At 45.9% G+C, this 20,375-nt stretch overlaps 2 protein-coding genes across 6 annotated transcripts; one reads left to right on the forward strand and one right to left on the reverse strand.

Annotated features, from left to right (window-relative positions):
* Positions 1-1,611: 1,611 nt before the first annotated feature.
* On the forward strand, positions 1,612-19,030 carry LOC114106108 (NXPE family member 3-like). Of its 5 annotated transcripts, none has more exons than XM_027952916.3 (8): positions 1,612-1,948; positions 3,055-3,165; positions 7,420-7,534; positions 8,598-9,322; positions 13,838-13,911; positions 14,008-14,220; positions 17,063-17,097; positions 18,752-19,030. In XM_027952916.3, exons 3-8 carry the CDS (start codon positions 7,439-7,441, stop codon positions 18,860-18,862), a joined length of 1,254 nt encoding a protein of 417 aa, XP_027808717.2. In that variant the 5' UTR covers positions 1,612-1,948; positions 3,055-3,165; positions 7,420-7,438; the 3' UTR covers positions 18,863-19,030. The 5 variants fall into 5 exon arrangements, with proteins under 5 accessions (XP_027808717.2, XP_027808718.2, XP_027808715.2 ...); XM_027952914.3 differs by lacking the exon at positions 18,752-19,030 and having other exon boundaries at positions 1,618-1,948; positions 8,598-8,900; positions 9,195-9,322; positions 17,063-17,687; XM_027952915.3 differs by lacking the exon at positions 18,752-19,030 and having other exon boundaries at positions 1,619-1,948; positions 8,598-8,837; positions 9,195-9,322; positions 17,063-17,687.
* Mblac1 (metallo-beta-lactamase domain containing 1) lies at positions 18,969-20,007 on the reverse strand. Its single transcript, XM_027952918.3, has one exon. The coding sequence runs from the start codon at positions 19,782-19,784 to the stop codon at positions 18,969-18,971; it is 816 nt and encodes a 271-aa protein (XP_027808719.2). The 5' UTR covers positions 19,785-20,007.
* Between the last annotated feature and the right edge of the window lie 368 nt (positions 20,008-20,375).

Consider the following 20,375-nt stretch of genomic DNA (forward strand, 5'->3'; position numbering starts at 1 on the left):
TCTTAACAATGTTGAGTGAACATTGAATATGAACACGGAATAATCTCCATTTATTTAGGTCTTTTGTATATGTTCCTAAGTCCCTTCGTGGTCGATGGTCACTCGGCTACCTTGTCAAGGGGGGTAGAGACACGGAATCAACACACAGACTCCGGGAGCTGGTGAGAGACCTGACTGGAGACCCACCTCAGGGCGTCGTCCAGTAGCTCAGTTTATTTTTGGAATGCACACACTGTTATAGGGTTCGAGTGGGGCGTGCCTGTCAATCATACATAAGGAAGACAATATCCATAAGCCAATCATCTTCTGCCTAATGTAACCGCACTATAAGGAAACTAAATATTCCTGTCGTGGTGGAAAGCAATCTGGAAGGGTCTTTAGGGTTTCATGCCCTTAAGCCTCTGACTCTCGGTTTCCTGGCCTGGTAGTTTGGCAATGCTAACCACAAGTTCTGAGTATGTGGTTTCACCCCACCCTGCAGGCCTTCCTGTCAGGCCTGAAGGAATGTGGATACTTCAAGCACTTCTGAGCTGCAACTGAAAGTTATTCCAACAGTCTTTGATTTTTTTCATCAGAGATTTGGCACTTGCTTCATATGAACTCTGTGCCTATTTTGTTAGATTTATACCTAAGGCCATGCATGGTGGCTTATACCTGTAATCACAGAGACTCAGAGATTGAGACGGGAAGATCCCAAGTTTGAGGTCAGCCTCAGCAACTTAGCAAGACCCAGTCTTAAAATAAAAAATGAAAAGGGCTGGGGCTGTAGCTCAGTGGTTAGAGTATCCCTGGGTTCTCTCCCCAGTACCAAACAAACAAAGACTCAACCTAAATATTCCTCCCTTTATTGGTGCTAATATAAATACTACTGTTTTGAGTTTTAAAGTCCAATTATTGATTTCTGTTACATAGAAAACCAGTTCTCTTACAGCCAAATCTGTTGTTAGTATACTGTTGTCCTGTGAATGTGGTGTTGAAGTGTGGGAGTGGGAAAAAAGTCTGAAATGTGATGATTTTTTTAAGTGGGCTTGAGTCCCTGGGCTTAACACTTTTAGAGTATTTATCAGCTTTTTTCCTACATGTCACCCAAAGATTACAGAGGCCTCAAAATGTCTAATCATCCTTCCTCCAGTTAGATAAAGCTCTGCTAAAGTAGACTTTTACAGACAGGAATTTTTTATTGAGCAAAGAATGCTATTTTTTTTTTTGTCAATTGATTTTTATTTTATTTATGTATATGTGGTGCTGAGAATAGAACCAAAAGGGCCTCACATGTGCCAGGTGTCTGTTCTACCATTGAGCCACCAGCCCAGCCCAAATGCTCTTTTCTTAAATGATTATTTTTTCTCGCTTCCTGCCCAAAGCAGAAGGGTTTTTCTGTGGTATAAGAACTTGGTAGCATTTCTGAAAGTAAAACTCTAAAAAGTTTAGGAGCTCCCTGGAGACTAGGCCCTGGAGTTTGAACCAGCCCTTGCTCACCCTTCAGTAATTTGACAATTGCCATTTGACACAGATTCCATCTGAAATTAAAGGAATCCTGTGAAATAAGGGGCAAGTTCCTTCTACTGATAACGAAAGTTCCCCTTTTTTTTTTTAACTTCTGGACTTCCACATGATAAGAATGAAAACTACCCTCTCCCCGTTGCCAGATGTCACTGACATGTTCTTCAGGTATCACGCTAAGTCTGTGTGTATATATTCCCTGCCTTTCATCCCACTGTGCTGCCTCTTCTCTTATAAAAGATTCCTGGACCTTGAGTTTTCTGAAGATGGAAATTTGAAACCAACCAACCAACAAAAAGTCTTCTTCCTTCAAATCTGGCTTTAAATAAAACCTATTTTCTGGCCAATGTGATTGCACCTCCGTGGAGCAGGATGGAACCTCCCTCTTCCCTGACCCAGTAACTAAGTGTTTGGCTGGCTCTGGCTCTAGCAACTTCTGTACCAGGTAAGCTGTTGATATTAAAAGTTCTGTTCTTGGGCTGGGGTGGTGGCTTAGTGTTGGAGCACTTGACTAGTATGAGTGAAGCACTGGTCTGATCCTCAGCACCACAAAAAATAAATTAATTAATAAATAAATAAATTAATTAAAGATATTGTGGGGGGGAAAAAAGTTATGTTCTTGTCCCAAAGCCAATCTAATAACGAGGACAAGGTTTTGAGAAAAAAGGATAAAGAAGTTCTATTGCTCTACTAGCAAAGGAGAAACTCTGGGTACTCCTGTCCCAGAGCCTGTGCTTCTGTAAGGGGAACAGAGGGCTTTTAAAGAGGCGATTCAAAGGCTACACTCCAGCTGGACCCTGTCAGGAGTCCTAATTCACTTGTAACTTTGAGAGACAGCCATGTCTCAGATCCTCTAGTGCCAGTCCTGAAGCCTAGACTCCTTCATTCCTGTGGTGTGTGGGCTGAAGGATCAATAACTTGGCCTAGGGCAGGAAGAAGGTCAATATTGCTTCTACCATGATTGGGAAGGGGGAGAAGGAGAAGAGAAAGGGAGTGAACCAACCAACCAAATGAAACCAGTTTTAAAATAAGATTTAGTGGCTGAGCAGTGAGGGTTATCTTCAAAGCATGAAATGGTCCCCTGTTCTATTTCTTCACTGGCAATTTCTATCTTCCATTACAATGGAAAAAGGGACAATGTCATCTCCAAGTTGCTTCCTGCTGAAACTGGGCAATGAAGGGAGCCCTGGAATGGAACATTTATACCTCCTATTGTCATTTTTTCTTTTGGACTTTTTTTTTTTTGGTACTGAGGATTGAATCCAGGGGTGCTTAACTACTGAGCCTCATCCCAGACCTTTTAAGATATTTTATTAGAGACAGGGTCTCAATGAATTGTGTCCTACTCACCTACTTGGTGAGAACAAACACATTAATGCACAGTTTCTGTGGGACTTTTACTGGAAGGGATAGAGATGTGATTCCAACCTTGGTGGGGACCTGGAAGAATCACACTCACATAAAGCAATTAATATTTGACTGATTGACCCGCATACTACATTAATCTAGTTTCTTTTGCTATAGCCACATTTTGTCCCTCTCCTTCCCCAGGTTACCAGAAAGGATCTCTACTATATAGTTTCTTCCTGGGCTCAATTTAAGCATGCTTCTGGGAATGCCCTTATTGAAGTGAGCAGTTGGCAACACCCTAACCCATTGCAGGTGAGTTTCTTGGCATAGTTTAACCACTGTCTTTTTTTTTTTTTTTTTTTTTTTTTTTTGAGTACCAGAGATTGAACTCTGGGGCATTCAACCACTAAGTCCATTCCCAGTTCTATTTTGTGTTTTATTTAGAGACAGGGTCTTACTGAGTTGCTTAATGCCTCATCCTTGCTGAGGCTGGCTTTGAATTCACAATCCTCCTGTCCTAGCCTCCTGAGCTTCTGGGATAATAGGCATGCCACCACGCCCGGCAATCACTGTGTTTTTTAAGGTGTGATTTATCTTTTCTGTTTTCCCTCTAGATTGGGATCCCAGGCTGTGCATACCTTCTGTTGCCCATCCAATCCACCAGCTCACTTGCTGGGTCACTTCTTTCCTTTGGACATTCTGAGAGTGCTTGTCAGGATAATTAGCTCAGCTTTCTATGCTGATGTTCCAGGTGGCAAAGCCTCAGCTCCTAATATCTGCTGTTCTGTGACCACAGTACGTCCAGCTATCTGCAGCTCCATTTCCCATGAAGCTACTCCCATCTATGAAGAGGTTCCAGTTCAGCTCTGTGATGGGCTCATCAGACAAGTCTAACCCGATAGAGTAGACACTGTCTAAGATTTCAGGCAGTTAGGTTGTAGGGTCTCATTATCATCTAATGGAAACTGCTGCTGGATTTGAGGTGGACACCATTTTAAGGTTGACCTTGGGGTTGCCTGGTATCTCCCCTCCTCCCAGCAGTCAGCCAGTAGCCACTTCCCTATTCAAGTAGGACCAAGACTTGGTGAGAACAAACACATTAATGGGTTGTCCTCAAGGGAATTTCTCAACCTCTTGTGGTAAATCACAAGTGACAGTTACTGCCCAAAGGTGGGGTGGGCTGGGGACATCCTTTTGCTTCATAGTCAAGCTGTTTTGACAAACAGTCCACTGATCATGGCCCATCTCCCAACATCTGCCCCAGTGATGGGTGTCCCTGGCCAAATGAGGTGTCCTGTCAGATCTTAAAAGGGGAGACCCATTCCTGTCCCCAGATCATGGTCTAGCAGTCTCAACACCCACTGCCATGTCCTTTTTGGCCAGCCAATCCCCTTGTCCCATGACCAAAGGGGCTGGGAGGCAGGACGGAGGCCAAGTCCTCTTTGCCTATTTCTCTACACCCCAGGACGCTTTCCTGGGGTTTCCTGGGTGGGGTGCATTACCCACAGTGGAGTGAGCTGCTGCAGCTGCCTGGGGCCGGGCTGAGGGGCAGGGCCAGGCCTGCCTGCATGGGGCTGAAAGGGTTTATGTCTTTCTAAACTTCTGGTGTCCTGCTCTCCTTGCAAATCAGAGGCAGGGCCTTTTTTGGACCATCAGCTTAGTTTCTGACTGTTCAGACTCTTTCTCATACAGCTGCACAGCACCCTGCACATATAGCGCTTCTCCCATTTACCTAACCTCGGACAGACCAGCTCCAATGGCAAGATTGGATATGGATTCAGAATACCACTCAATGACCAGATTTTGTCACAAACATCATCTTTTACTTAGACAGGTTCATACCTGTGTGTGGCTCTTTTAGCTAAGACCTTTTTCAAGAGACTCTCAATCAGTAGGATTAACACAGCATTGCCCTCATCTTAAAGGGCCAGTAAGAGATGCAAACAAGGGACTGAGGTTGTGACTCAGAGGTAGAGCGCTCGCTTAGCACGTGCGAGGCACTGGGTTTGATCCTCAGCACCCCATAAAAATAAAAAAAAATAAAAATAAAGGTATTGTGTCCAACTACAACTAAAAAAATATTTTAAAAAAGAGATGCAAACAAAAACACAGAAAGGGATGAGCAGAGGGGAGCCCCAAAACCATGGCTGACAGACAGAAGCCTTTAAAATAGACAGCAGATAGGGAAAAAAGGCCTGTTTCCCTACTCCTACCTAACCATGACCCCTACACAAATGGTGACACTGATGTCCCCACAAAGAGGGACCAGATGCGTGGCATCAAGGGTCTCTGCAGGCCCACTGGGGAAGCTTACCAGATGGCCAAGGTGTTGCAACTTTACTGCATTCTGTTCCCTTTTTCCCAAAGTAGACCAATTGGTGGAGCAACCCAAACTGTTCCGGAAGAGAAGGAGGGGGTTCCACAAATCAAAAGGAGCCTGAGCAGCTACTGGGACAGTCCCTCAGTCACTCTTACTTACAGGAAGAGCTCCTTGAGTCAACTCAAGGCAAACTCACCATGTCTCCTAAGTCTCCAGTGGTTGGCTCTCAACAAGCTCACCAGACACCCTGCATCTTCAGCATGGGTGCAAAAGACCAGAGTGGTGGCAGTGGTGTGTGTGGGGAGTGTTCTTGGGTCCTATATGAGTCACCAAATGTGATATCAAAAACTCAGTCCTTGTCCCTGATGCTAATCTAATAATGAGGACAAGATTTTGAGAAAAAGGAAAAAGAAGTCTTATTGCTCTGTTAGCAAAGGACAAACAGGGTACTCCTGTCCCAGAGGCTTGTTTCTGTCAGGGGGAACAGAGGGCTTTGAAAGAGGTAGTTCAATACCAGGCGCGGTGGTGCAGGCCTGTAATCCCAGCAGCTCAGGAGGCTGAGGCAGGAGTTCAAAGCCAGCCTCAGCAAAAGCGAGGTGCTAAGCAACTCATTGAGACCCTATCTCTAAATAAAATACAAAATAGAGCTGGAGATGTGGCTCAGTGGTCAAGTGCCCCTGAGTTCAATCCTAGGTACCCCAAAACAAAAGATGGCTCAAAGGCTATACTCCAGTTGTGCCTTGTCAGGAGTCATATATTCACCCATACCCTAGAGAGCCAGCCATGTCTCAGATCCTCTTGTGCCAGTCCTGAAGCCTGGACTCCTTACCTTTGTTCCTGTGGTGTGAGGGCTGGAAGATTTTGACCTCAGATGGGAAGAAGATTAATATTGCTTCCACAATTGTTAGGGATGAGGAAAAGGAGAGGAGAAATTGTCCATGAGCCATAGTGGCAGAGCAGAGTTATGTTTGAAGCATGAGGGGGGCCTCTGTTACACTGTGATTCTCTATAGTTGCCTGTCTGTTCAGTTTTGGGGGATGGCAGTGGCCCTTTGCCCCCAATTCTCTGCTGAATCTAGGAAGACCTGTTGATTTGCAATTTATCCAGCCTTGTCTTGTTGATGGGCACGATGATTTTCAAGCTTTTCACTGTCAGAGCTGAAACCAAAAGTCTCCTCTCATGGACTTCCAACACCATGATTTGATACCACTCAAAATTATTCACTGATTAATTTAGTAATTTTGCATCTGTGTGAGAGAGGTCGGTCTATAATCTTCCTTTATTGTAACATATTTAGTAGGATTTGGAATCAAGACGAGGTTTTCAAATGAGTTGTGAATGTCCCTTCTTTTTGTTTGCTGGAGAAGAATTTCAGTACTCCATGTAAATTGTTAAGTGTTTGGGAAGGTTTGCTAAGGAAGCAATCTGTGCCTAGTATTGTCTTTGGCAGAATGTTTTAAATTATGGATTCTGTTTAGTTGAAAACAATACAGCATTATTTGGATTTATCTTTCTTCTTGTGTTCATTTTAAAAATATTTTTTAGTTGTCAAGGGACCTTTATTTTATTTACTTATATGTGGTACTGTGAATCGAACCCACTGCCTCACACATGCTAGTCAAACGCTCCACCCCTAAGGTACAACCCCAGCCCTCGTGTTAATTTTGATAAGACGTTTTTTGAGGATTTGTTCATTTTATCTAAGTTTCCAAATTAATTGAAATAAGGTGACTTATAATATCTTCCTGTGATGTTTTAGTGTCTGTAGGCACATATCTATTGTCCTTCTCCCTACTCTGGGCTGGGAAGGCCTAGGTGCAAGTGCGGCTGATCCACTCCAGTGAGGCTGTTGGGGTTCTACACAGAATCTGGACAGAACATCAGGCAGCCCTTGCTGCCTGATGTTGGGTGGAAGAACAGAAGTGTTATACTTTGAGCCAACTCTACTTCTTGTTGAAAGAGAACCCGCCTGCTTGAGGAAGGCTGGTGATGCTAAAGGCCAGAATTTGAAACACAGCAATTCTTAGGGGCTCAGAAAACTTGCAGGATCAATTTTCAGGCTGTCTAAGAGATGCAGTAGGAGCCGGATGTTCTTCAGCCCATCAAAACGTGGTTCATGCTGCTGAGTATAGCTTTGAATTATTTAGTTATGTAACCAGACTTTCCAGAAACAGCCATTATTGGTATATAACTTTTCTGTAGATAATTTCTTATTGGTTCTTGAATTTTAAAAATTCTCCATCTAGGGTCTTGATCACATTCCAGATGTCTAATAAAGAACTCCAGGTTTCCACAGGCCCGTACCTCAGACATTTCAGGTGGCACAAGATTTTGGTTGTGGTGCTAGCCATTGTGTCTTGGGTGAGTATTCCTTGTTCCACTTACCTCTATACAGAACTTGAGCTGGTTATTTTCATCTGGGAGAAGGAAGCTGAGAGAAACTCTCTATTTTCCCACTTTTAATCCAGAAGCAGAAGTGTCATGACAGGACACTTAGAAGGTGTCTTAGAAAGAGAATGAGAAAACTGTGTCAGGTAGGGATAGAAGATAAGGGAGCCCAAAACCAGCCCAAAAGAGTATGCTTGAAGAAAGGGCTGGGTATGTAGCTCAGTGGCAAAGCTCCCCTAGGTTCCATTCCCAGTACCAAAATAATAATGATAATAATAATAGCAAGAAGAAGAAGAAGAAGAATCTTGTCAATGTTTAGATAAGTTAACATCAATGTTGTAACTACTAGTTCTGGTGAAACTCAAAATCTTTTTCTGTTTTTCTCCTTATTTATTTATAATTTTATAAGTGATAGAAAATGTATCATCTTAATCATTTAAGTGTACATTTCAGTGGTATTAAATACATCCAAACTGTTGTGTGACCATTAGCACCTTCTATCCCCATAATTCTTTCCATCCTACAAAACTACAATAACTTTCATCCCTCCTTCCCTTAGGCTCTAGGAACCATGGTTTTCTTTTACAGTTTTCTAGGAAAGAATTTCCTGCTCATTCTTTTCATCTTTGTACATTCTGCATGCATTCCCCTCCCAAAGGGAGGCTACAGGATGGGAAGGAGGGGTTCCTCCTGCTTTTGAAATACAGAGAGAATGACTTATAAGGGAAAGGGAGAGCTGGAAAGTGGGGTCTGCGGGAGTGTGTGCAGATGGGCAAAAACTAATGAAAACCAGGAGGAGTTGTTTATTCTCTGTGGGATTTACCAAAACCCACTGACACATGGTTTTTAACAGGAGCTAGTGTCTATGGTTTTGTGTGGTGGCAGTTGTGTTAGATTCTAAACTTTGGCTCAGAAGCAGTGTAAGGCAGACAGTTGCCCTGCCTGATACCTATCACACACTGGAGACAGGTGAATTGAAATCTCCCTCCCAGGAGGAAAACCCACCACTGATAAGTGCCTCTTTCTCTACCCACAGGTCCTGTACTTCAGGATTTTCTGGTCTGGCAACAGTGACCCTTGGCCTCCAAAGTCCCCTTCTGCAGACAAAGATCCCACTTCTCTCTCCCTGGAGCTCCCCAACTTGATCCACCTTCTATACTGGCCTCTGACCCCAGGAGATGGGGGGGACCTTTTGGCCTCCACCAGCCACAAGACTTCCAACTACCACCTGAGGGGTCCTGCTCAGGACACCTATGCCCTGGGAAGCTACCTGGAGGTTGTCCTTGTAGCCAGGGACCACCGGGGCAGGCCCAAGACCCATGGTGGGGATCTGTTTCAGGCACGATTGCTGGGTCCAGAATTGAGAGCAGGGGTCCCCGGGGATGTCCAGGATCTGGAGAATGGCACATACCTATTGTCCTTCCCTCTGCTCTGGGCTGGGAGGGCCCAGGTGCAAGTGCGGCTGATCCACTCCAGTGAGGCCGTTGGGGTTCTGCGCAGAATCTGGACAGAACACTGGGCCACAGTTGATTTCATAGGCTATTTCCGGGGACCCAGGGGAGATGAAGAAAGTGTATCTTGCAATGTGAATCCCTTGTTGATCAGGGAGGAAAAATCCTTCTGTTACTACAAGGATGAAGATTCAGGTGAATTCTGGTATTGTGACCAGCCCCCTACCCTGGCCTGCAGCATGCTGGTGGGACATTCAGTTGGACATTACTGGAATGTGACCACATCTCATGAAGAGGCCCTGCTGGCTTGGTAAGAAAACGTAGAATCTGTACTGTTGTTCCTTGGCTTTTCCTTTAAACCCCAGCAGGTTTAAATTTTACAAATTAGAGGGCCACACATGTCACAAAGACACAAAAGCAGGCCTTTATAAAGCACAGGGTCACCTCTATTTCATAGGATCATTGCTCAGGACCCAGCCCAGACTCTCATTCCAAACCCTGGCACTCATGAACAGTGCTGCTCAGGTCCACTGAACTTCTCCTCCTTTCTTTCTCTGTGCCCTAAAATCGGGAAGTCTGATGTTTGGTGAGATATGACACCACAGATGTACAGACATCACTTTATTGTGTGGCAATTATTTGAGTGACAGAAGTTTTTAGGTATGAAAAAGGACAAGTTAATTAGGTTGTCAGATCTTTCCTCTCAGATTCTTGAATATTCATTTCCCAGGTATAGGAAAGAAGAAGGGAAGGAAGGAACCCCATATCATTAAGGGTCCCTGCCCAACCCCTTAATCTTGGTCCCTGTAATTATTCTGCCTTGGCTCTTAGTCTTATCATTCATCTCTTCACATCTATGAAACCCATTTCCTGAGCACTTACTATACTATACACCAGGACTCATGCTAAGTACTGACACATGGTAGATCATAGTCAGCATCCCTGCTCTCTCCACATTTTCAGTGAGGCACGTGACTTTTTAAAATATTTTTTTAATTTGTAGTTGGACACAATACCTTTGTTTTATTTATTTATTTTTTATGTGGTGCTGAGGATCGAACCCCGGGCCTTGCATGTGCAAGGTGTGTGCTCTACCGCTGAGCCACAACCCCAGCCTGAGGCACGTGACTTTTTATAACAGGAAGTGTGATGAAAGCTTCACTGTCATGTGACCTGAGTGGTTTGAGGACACAGAAAGGGCACTCCACATAGGCCAGGACAGGTGACAATTTAGCTGCAACTTGAAGGAGACCCATGGACATGGAGAAAAAGGCAAGAGTCCCAGTCCTTTCTGTTCTTCTGCAAGAAGAGGTGTTGATTTCAAAAGCAGCTGCACATAGGTGGCCAGGGAGTAGGGGGTTGAGGGGTGACCCTGCCAACTAAAAAGGGAACAACACTGTAGCCTGGAAGCCAAGCAAGATGAAGGCTGAGAAGTATCCACAGTGTCAGGGCAGCTGCACACACACACACACTGACAGAGAACATACTGGCTCATAGTGAGCCCCCCCGTCCTTCAGAACTGAGATCCCTGGGATGAGGGAAGCATTTTCTAAGATGGGAGAGCAGGGCTCTCCAGAAGAGAGGTCTCCAGAAGAGAGGGCTACTGAAAGCAAATGACAAGGAGGCAAAAAAGGTCCTCAGAAGATGTCTGGGTGCAGACAGAGTAAAGAGAGAGGTCCATCTGCCTCTGAGAGCATTGCCTAGATGAGAGGTCTAGATGAGCATAAAAGTTTTATACTTTTAACAATATAAAAGTTAACTCTGGCAGCTATGAGTATTGGAAAGAGCCAAATGACCAAAGCACCCAGGAGAGCTGAGCTGGAGACACTCCTCGCCCCCAGATGCGCATCTAGAGACTCTCAGCAGCTCTTTGTGGAATTCACAGTAGCATTCAGTCCCCAGCCTGAGAAGTTAGCACAGGGAATCCTGGTCTTTCTTGACCAGTTTTATGCCCTACTTAGAAAAGGAGACCCACGTGTCCTTTTTGCATTAGTTGATAGGAAATAAATCTATGATTCAATGCCAGAGACACCATAGCATGTCATGTGGAGGTAAAGCCCAGCATTTCTGGAGCAAGATTGCTTGGGTTTGAATACCGGCTCCACTGACTATCGTGTGCCAATTACTATTTATGTCATATTCTATTACTAAAAGGTTACTTAACCTCTCCTCATTTCAATTTCTTTCCTTGTTTTTGAAAAGATATAATAGTAGTAACAACATGGCAGAGTTGTGATCAGGAAAAAAACAAGTTAGTGCATGTAAAGTGCCTAGAACTGGGACACCACAGGAAGGATGCCTTAGCTTCTGTTGCTATTGAATCCTTCCCTACACGGTGCCAGACGCTGTCCAAGGTGCTGGAGGTTTTGAGGCTAGACGAGAACGGAGGACTTTCTGTAGCAACTTAACAGTACGCTGACAGAAAACAGGCATTATATAGATAATCGAATGGGTAGGAGGCATGAATTTGCAATTTCAAGTTCAGGTGTTTTCTTTACCTCAACTTTAGTCAATTCTGAAGATCTCTGCAGCTAGGCAGATAGGAAGGGTTCCCCTTGCCTATGGCCCTGCAGAGCAACCCACCTTGACTATCAGGAATCCTTCCTGAGTCCTCTTTCAACACGAGTCACCCCAAAGTAATACTCTCCAAGTCTGTGTGGCCTTGGGTGGCTTTAGGTAAACAGGTACCTCCCGGCTGGGTTCAGAGTCCCTGGGATCAAATTGTATCTTCCCCTGGAGCTCTATGGAGGCACTGGGGTCTTGAATTCACACGGAAGGCCATCCTTGTGCAACTTTTGAAATTGCAGGTCTATATTCCTGCCCCTTCCCCAGAAAGCAAATCCTCTCCCTTTCCTAGGACCCAATCATGGCAATTGTCCATTGCTTCATGCAGCAATTGCATATGAAATGCATAGCCCTGCTTAGGCAATGGAAATAGAGTAGTGAACAAAAACCCTGCCACCCCAACCTTTCCTTCTTTCTTTTTTGGGTACTGGGCATCAGATCCCTGAGTCTTGTGCGTGCTATGCAAGCACTCTGCCACTGAGCTACACCCCAGACCAAGACCCTGCTCTTTTACACTTCCCTATGAAAAGAGGAAGGCATGATAAACAATAAACATAAGAATAAGCAAAGTATATAAAAGGAGACAGGAAATATAAGAAGTTAAAATATAGAGGAGGAAAGATTAGGAGTGAATGTGGCAGGGAGACTAAGGGAGGATATTTCTCAGTAATCGGGCAGGAAATGAGCTGTATTTTGAACTCAAGTTGTAGTAGTTGGGGTGTTTAAAGTAGTTTATTTCTGGATCTATCCTGAAGGCAGAGACCATCTGATTTCCTGAGAGACAGAATGTGGAATATATCATAAAAAGGAACTCACAAGAGGAGCACAGTGATACATATCTGTAATCCCAGCTACTCATGAAGCTGAGGCAGGAGAATTGCAAGTTTAAGCCCAGCCTGGGCAGCAACTTAGCAAGACCCTGTTATTTTTTTTTTCTTTTCATTTTTGATGGTACTAGGGATTGAACCTAGGGTTATGCTACCATTAAGCTACCTCCTCATCCTTTTTATTTTTTATTTCGAGACAGGGTCTTGCTAAATTGCCTGAGCTGGATTCAAACTTGTGATCCTCCTATTTCAGCCTCCTGAGTCACTAGGATTACAGATGTGCATTACTGTGCCTGGCTCAAAATAAAAAAATTTAAGAGGGTTGGTGGTATGGCTTAATGAGGTAGAAAGGTGGGAGAAGAATCCAACTGGGGTGGGCGTAGTGAGACCAAGAGGAGCATTACGATGTCTTATACAAGGGTTCAAGTGCTGAATATGGCAGCACCTGACTGTCATCTCAGTGATTTGGAAGATTGAAGCAGGATGATCTCAAGTTCAAGGCCATCCTGAGCAATTTAGCAACATCCTATCTCAAAATTTAAAAAGATAAAATGAAGATTGCTGCAAATGTAATTCAGTGGTAAAAGCACCCCTACATTCAATCCTCAGAGAAAGAAAAGAAAGGCTTCGAGCATCTTCTGGTATAAAATGTGTGGGTTTTTTTTTTTTTTTTCCTGATGCTTTGATATTTTGTGACCTTGCAGACCTGGGAGGGACTGCCTTTCCCAGGGTTAGCTAACTCCTAGAGATAGAAAATGACCTGCCTTTGAGCATTCCTTTGATAAGCAAACCAACAATCCTGAGTCCACCCCATGGTTTATCAGGCTCCCGCAGCCCTGGACACCATCTTCCTGCCTTCAATCGCCCCATGGCCAGGTATCTGACAAATAAAGACCACCTCTTATAGCCCAGAGTCCACTGAAATTATTCAAACTAGCCTATTTTAAATCCTTATCTTGTCTTGTCCATTCTTTCCAGAGAAGATTGCAGTAAAGGCTATTACCCATGTTTTTTTCTGCCCCTTTTGCCTCCTGACTATCCTTGGCATTTTCCCTTGTGGCCCTGTGTGGCATGCCATGCTCCCTTCTCACTGGGAACTGTGAGTTACAAACTCTTTTCAATGGGAAATATATCCTGATCTGTTGGCTTTACCATACCTAGATGAAATCCAAATCCTGGGTACATTTTAAAACAATTCTATTTTCTGCACTGACAAAATCCCTCAGGCAGGGAAATTCGAAGAATCTAGGTCCTCGAACACTAGTTTCCAACTCCTCCCAAACACTCACTGTCTTCCAGGATTCTGGACACGGGAACAGGAGCCCTTAGAACTTCCTTCCCTTTGCAAACCCCTATTTTAGCTTAGCTCAGGATTCCTTCCTCTCACATGCTTCTATTAAGGAATTTTGTCTTCATAATTGGTTTCTCTTCAGGAATCTGACAGACAAGGTCCTCCCTCAGGGTATTGGTCCAGTCCATGTGGCCAGGAATACCAGCAGGAGTCTGGGTAAGTGGCTTTGGGGCTTGCAGATAGGACAGCTCTCATTCCATGCCTGTGGCATTAGCTTCTTCTATACCCACTGATTGACTGTCCTAATTACAGTTCTGTCCCCTGCACTACCATGCTACCCTGGGATCTCTACTCCAAAGCCCTCTGGCTTCTACCACCAAGATGTGTGGCACTCCCTGGCCTGCTCCAACCGACCCTTCCCCACTGTCAGCAGCATCCTGGGCTGTCTGGCTGGCCACATCATCCACATGATGGGGGACTCCACGCTTCGGCAGTGGTGGGAATATCTGCGTGACACAGTGCCCTGTGAGTAGGGGAGTGGTGAGAGACACCTGAGAGAACAAGAGGAGGTCCAGGGCTGCCAGAGGCAGATATCCATCATGTCAACGGGGCCCAAAGGCCTAGATTTCAGGAGAGTGATGTGAAAGAACAGGACACGTGGGTTTAGGGCAGAGGAAGAGATGGAAAAGAGGGTGTTCAAATTATGTATAGTTTCAACCATGAAGTAGATGATTAGGGTGCTCATAATTAAGATGTATAGATGACCATGGCTAGAACTAAGGATCTGCTGGGGGATACTGGAGGGATAGAGTTGGAATTTAAAGGGGGAAAAATACCTGGAGACATCAATATTGGGGGTTTAATCGTGAGGAGTTTGGGAGATATCAGATGTTTTTAAGAGGAGTTTTCAGTTTGTTGGACAGAAAGGGTTGGGCAAAGAAAAAAAAAAGCCTAGTTTATAAGACAATAGTAGAGGGCTTGCCTAGCATGCCTGAGGCACTGGGTTTGATCCCTAGCACCACATTAAAAAAAAAAAAAAAAAAGAACAACACTAAACAAATAGACAATAGCAGAGGCAACAAATGTGAGGAGAGATTAAATTGTTAAAGAAATAGAATGTCAGTAGTAAGGAAGAATGCAGAAGAAACTGGCCATGCCTGTTGACTGAGGGGTTCTAGAATAAACACATGACTGATGACTCTGGATAAGTACTGGATGGATTCAGAACAGAATTCACTGGGGTGCCTGGATGGGGAGCAAGGGCATAGGAGTGGCACAAGGTGGTGTACCTATTTCATGCCCCTTCATATGGGTGTGAGAGGTAGGAACATATAGATAAGGTGTTTGAAGATGTCGGATTGGAATTGAAATGAGATTTTATACCTGTAGATAGAGTTTTGATATTTATTCCTTTGGGAATAAAAGTTAAAAGATGGGGAATGTACAGGAAGGTGAGTCCCATCTAAGTTTCTTTCCTTTAAACACCAGAATTTAGAGCAAATTCCACAATATAATGAGTTAAGGACTAGGCCTTATTAGTAAGAGGGGTAACATGAGAGTAAAGATGAGCAAGAAAAGAAAGAACCAGGGCTGGGTGTGGTGGTGCTCACCTGTAATCCCAGTGGCTAGGGAGGCTAAGGCAGGAGGATCATGAGTTCAAAACCAGTCTCACCTACTTAACAAGGTCCTGATCAAATTAGTGAGGCCCTGAGCAACTTGGTGAAACCCTGTCTCAAAATAGAACATAAAAAGACCTGGAGAGGGGCTGGGGTTGTGGCTCAGTGGTAGAGCGCTTGCCTAGCACATGTGAGGCATTGGGTTCAATCCTCAGCACCACATTAAAAAAATAAATAAATAAATAAATATAAAGTTATTTAAAAAAAAGAAAACTTAAAAGTAAAAAAGAGGGGTTCTGGCTCAGTGGTTAAGCACCCCTGGGTTCAATTCCTGGTACAAAAAAAAAAAAAAAAAGAACACAGGCACCTAACCCTCTCCCCACCTGTCCTCCCATCATCACACAAAGAGAGGTACATGGGGCCCATTTTCATGGAGGGAAAACATTCTTCCTCTACCCCCATCATTCTCCCATTTTACCTACAAGTGTGAATGAAGACATTCTTTTTTTTGTACTGGGGATTGAACCCAGGGACGCTTAACCACTGAGTCAATCCCCAGCCCTTTCTTAATATTTTATTTAAAAACAGGGTCTCGCGAAGTTGCCTAGGGCCTCATTAAGTTGCTGAGGCTGGCTTTGAACTCACAATCCTCCTATCTCAGCCTCCTGAGCTGTTGGGATTACAAGTGTGTACCACTGTACTCTGCTGTGACACAGCTTTATGGGGGGCTTCTCTGTATAAAAGAGTCTAGAGGTGAGTTTCTGTCTGTTTACAGGAATGGTCTAAAAATACCAGCTACCTCATCTAGAAACCTTGAGGCCTGTGGGATGTTGTCTGCTTCCTTCTCAAGAGATTGAAGCCTCTAGTCTCCCAGGAGGGTTATCCTGGGTGTAGCTTCTTCCTCTGGGAGGAAGGGGATCCCTAGTCCCAGCTAATTAAAAATTGGGTCAATGTCAGGTGACCTTGTAGGGTCACTGTGGGACAATTTACTCTTGGCAGAGTAGATATAATTAGTTCCCCAAGAGAAAAATATTTATGAAAATGAGTGGAAGCTCAGGAGAGAGGTTGGCAAAACCAGAGCCTTGGCTGGCTGACATGGTGCCTTTCTGTGAGTCAGAAAAAAGCACCTCTTGGGACCTACACAGCCCTGGAGCACATGGCAGGACAAACATGCAGGGACTTTATGCAAAGAAAGGGTCTCTTGGTGCAGTTGTCATCTAGCATATGAGTAGACAGATAGGATCTCAGCCACTGGCCTCCTAGGCTTGCCACCATGGTTCAAGGACACACACTGGACAACCCGGAGTCTCTACCTTGAGCAAATCTTCATCCAGTGGTAAATGAAGGAACCCAACAGGCAAATCCAAGTTGGAGAGCTCAGTCAGGAGACTGCAAAGCATGACAAAATACCACTGAGAAAGGAGAGAGCTTCTGCAGGAAAATCAATGTAACAGGATGATATAGGAAGTTGGAGAGGCTGAGGACTGAGAATAAGCTTTCAGATGTGGGAAACTGGCAATATCATAAACCACAGAAAATAAAACCAGCCAGTCCTAGAATACCTAGGTGCTAAGAGATGTTAGATCTTTTTTTTGTGTGTGTGGTGCTGGGGATTGAACCCAGGGGCTTGTGCATGCAAGGCAAGCACTCTACCAACTGAACTAGATCCCCAGCACAAAATCCTTTGTATTTTTTTAAGTAAGGAAGCCCTATATTAACCTCTGATCTCTACTCTTTCATCCTCCCAACAGCCCTGAAACCAGTGGATCTACATTCCATATATCAGGTGGGGCCCCTAATGGCCGTGGAGACCACTCGGGGCATAGTGCTGCACTGGCGAGCCCACAGCTGGCCACTGCGCTCCAAACGCACACCAGTGGCCTCCCTGCACTCCGTGGTCAGAGAGCTGGGGGGCCTGGCCGGGGGCCCCCATACCGTGGTGGTGCTGGGCCTGGGAGCCCACTTCACCACCTTCCCTCCATCCATCTTTGCAAGACGACTGGCAGGGATTCGGGCAGCTGTGATGGCCCTGCTGGAGCGGGAACCCAGAACCCTTGTGGTCATCAAACTGGCCAACACTGGCTATAAGTCTGTGTATGGCAGTGACTGGTTCACCCTGCACATGAACCGGCTCCTGCGATCTGCCTTTGCTGGTCTCCGTGTGGCCTTTGTGGACGCTTGGGAAATGACCTCCAGCCTGGCCCTGCCCGATAACATCCACCCAGGGAAGCTCATTGTGAGCAATGAAGTGAATTTGCTCCTCTCCTTCATCTGTCCCACCTGAGAGCTTCTGAGGGTTATTGGCCTAGGTTGACAAAGGGCCTGGGCCACTGTTATGAAGAAAAACACAGCCATAATAAAGCTTTTGGAATAAGGGCAGATGCCATCAACTTCTCTCATAGCAAAACGTGATGGCTTCCTAACTGATTCAGCAGATTCTATTCTTGCCCCACAACAACCTCTCCTCCACTCAGAATAAGAGTGATTTTTTATTAAATTCTTGTTTGTTTGGTACCAGGAATTGAGCCCAGGGGCACCTTACCATAGAGCTACATATCTAGCCATTTTTGGTTATTTATTTTTCTTTTCTGGCAGGCTCTCACTAAGTAATTTAGGGTCTCATTAAGTTGCTGAGGCTGGCCATGACCTTGCCATCCTCTAGCCTTGGCTTCCTGAGATGCTGGGATTACAAGTGTGTGCCACTGCACCTGGCAAGTGATTCTCTCTCTCTATATATATATATGTTTTTAATGAGACATTAAAAAAATAGCCTGCTCAAAAGCCAAGGATCTCCATTTTACTTAGTATACTAAGCCCTTTACAATGATCATCAAGGCCCTGCAAGATGGCTATACCTAACTCTGCATTATCCATCCCTGGCCCTTCACAGTCTGACCCCAGGGACTTAATGACACTCAAGCAGGTTAAGCTGTCCTGCCTCAGGGGCTTATACCTGCTGTTCCTGTGCTTGGAATCGCCTTCCCCCAGATCTTCATATGGGCGGCTTTCTTGTCATTCAATTCTCTGATCAAAATCTCATAGGTTTTTCCTGACCACCCAAACTTAAGTAGCACCCTCTCTTCTCTCTGCTATCCCTTCCTCATTTTTTCTATATCACTAACTACAACCTATAATTATTTGGTTGCTACTACTATTGTGGTTGTCACCTCAATAAAATGTGGTTTCCATGAAGGACAGAGGGTGTCTAGGTTGCTCACTGTTGTATCCTGTGATTTACAGCAGTGTTTGATGATGCAATATTCAATAAACATCCCTTGAATGAATAAATCAGTTAATGAGTTAAAGTCAGGTGACTAAGGCGAGCTTCTCTATGTCCTGCACCTTTTCTCAGCAAACTGTACCCTAGGAGAAACAGGCAATTGGTCAAAGTGATCCCTTGTTGTATGGTTATCATTATTAATGTTTCTTTTTACATTCAGGGAGCTTCTACTTTCACTTTGGAGGACCCTCACAAGAACATTCTTGCATTTTCCCGAGGCCTGCCGAGGATTCACACATGTAGTTTGGCTGCAGAGATAGGCAGAGAGTGATATCCACAGTGATATTCCAGTGCCCTGAATGGAAAATCGGTCTCCTGGAAGACTGGAAGTGACTGGCCTTGCCTGCTCCGATTCTGGCTGATCAGGTCTCTGGGTCTCATCCATGAAGTGTAGACTCATCCTCTCCGCCCTCCGGTTCCTGGCTGCTGTTTCCACAACTCTTTCTTTCTGGTTGAGAGGCTTCCCTGACCACTCGAAAGGGGGCTCCGTGACCAGGCACCACCACGTCGGCGGTGCCCAGGACCCTCTTCCGACTCCGCTCCTGAGCCACTGGGTCTTCACTCAGCGCCTGCCACGAGTCCTCATCCCCGTCACGCTCAAACACATCTCCAGCCACCACAACGGTGCCCAGGGCCGTGCCCTTCACCACTACGCTCACGTCCCGCTGGCCTCCGTGGCCCGGCGTGGCCCACACCTCGAGCCCAGGTCCTAGGCGCAGGGGCCGCCCCTCAGTCAGTCCGTGGGGCAGGTAGCGGCCCCCTGGCAGGCAGAAGTCGTGCGAGACCAGCAGAGCAGCCCCCGGAAACAGCCCCAGATTTCCGATATGATCCGAGTGCCCGTGGGTCCCCACCACCAAAGTCACGTCTCCGGGGCCCACCCCTTGCCCCGCCAGGGCGCCCAGCAGCTCCTCCCGAGCCCAGGGGCCCCCAGTATCCACGAGGATGGGGCCACGGGCCGCCTCTTCCAGGGCGGTCTCCGCGCTGCCGGCCTCGGGCGAGGACTCTTGGTGGCTAGAGCCCTGGCCCCAGGCCTGAGGCAGCACGAGGGTCACGGAGCCGTCCGCGCGCACGGCATCGCCCACCTCCTCTGGCTCCGCGTAGCCTCGCAGCAGAACAACCACGGAGTACAGGTCGCCAGGCACCAGCAGAGGAGGCGCCCCGCGCAGCGGCTCGGTCCGCACTAGGTTGCTCATGGCAGGGGAACCACGGGCTGGCGAGAAATGAAATGTGGCTGTGGGCTAACGCCTCCAGGTTCTCAGCTCTACCACTAGCCAAGCGGCACCTTGGCTCTTTGACACCCCTCCCCCTCTTTTTTTTTTCTTATTATTCCCCCGTGTACAGATTGCAGAATCACGTTGATTATACAGCCACGTTTATACCTACTGCCAAACAAGTGTCTGTTGCATTCTGCTGCCCTTCCTATCCCCCTCCCCTCCCCCCCTCTTAAGGTGGCATCGCCCTCCACTTCCGGCCGACCGTGGTACTGCCCGGCCTTCTTCTCTATGCGACCCCGCCCCAATAGTCTCCAGGTAGGTCCTCAACTGTCACCTTTCAGAGGACATCGTTTTATCCTTCCCTCTAACCCTACCTTTTCTCTACCTTGAACCTAATCGTAGCGCCTAGCACAGAACTTCCTGAACGAAGCACAGAAATCGGAAAATCGCGTGGTATTTTGTCCTCTGCGGGCGTCCGTAGCCCAACTACGGTGGCCGTATCGATACCGCACAGTTAACTTTTAGTTCTAGTGCTTCTCGCAACCTGCAGAGGCTGCTCGGATTTCAGCC

Source organism: Marmota flaviventris, chromosome 19 (genome assembly GCF_047511675.1).
Source record: "Marmota flaviventris isolate mMarFla1 chromosome 19, mMarFla1.hap1, whole genome shotgun sequence".
Lineage (NCBI taxonomy): Eukaryota > Metazoa > Chordata > Mammalia > Rodentia > Sciuridae > Marmota > Marmota flaviventris.

Excerpts from the sequence above, each read along its gene's own strand:
- LOC114106108 (XM_027952913.3), top strand. The coding sequence starts at position 7,439 with ATGTCTAATAAAGAACTCCAGGTTTCCACAGGCCCGTACCTCAGACAT. Across the intron at positions 7,535-8,597 it reads TGCTAGCCATTGTGTCTTGG|GTCCTGTACTTCAGGATTTT; the intron begins GTGAGTATTCCT and ends CTCTACCCACAG. Across the intron at positions 9,323-13,837 it reads GAAGAGGCCCTGCTGGCTTG|GAATCTGACAGACAAGGTCC; the intron begins GTAAGAAAACGT and ends GTTTCTCTTCAG.
- Mblac1 (XM_027952918.3), bottom strand. The coding sequence starts at position 19,784 with ATGAGCAACCTAGTGCGGACCGAGCCGCTGCGCGGGGCGCCTCCTCTG.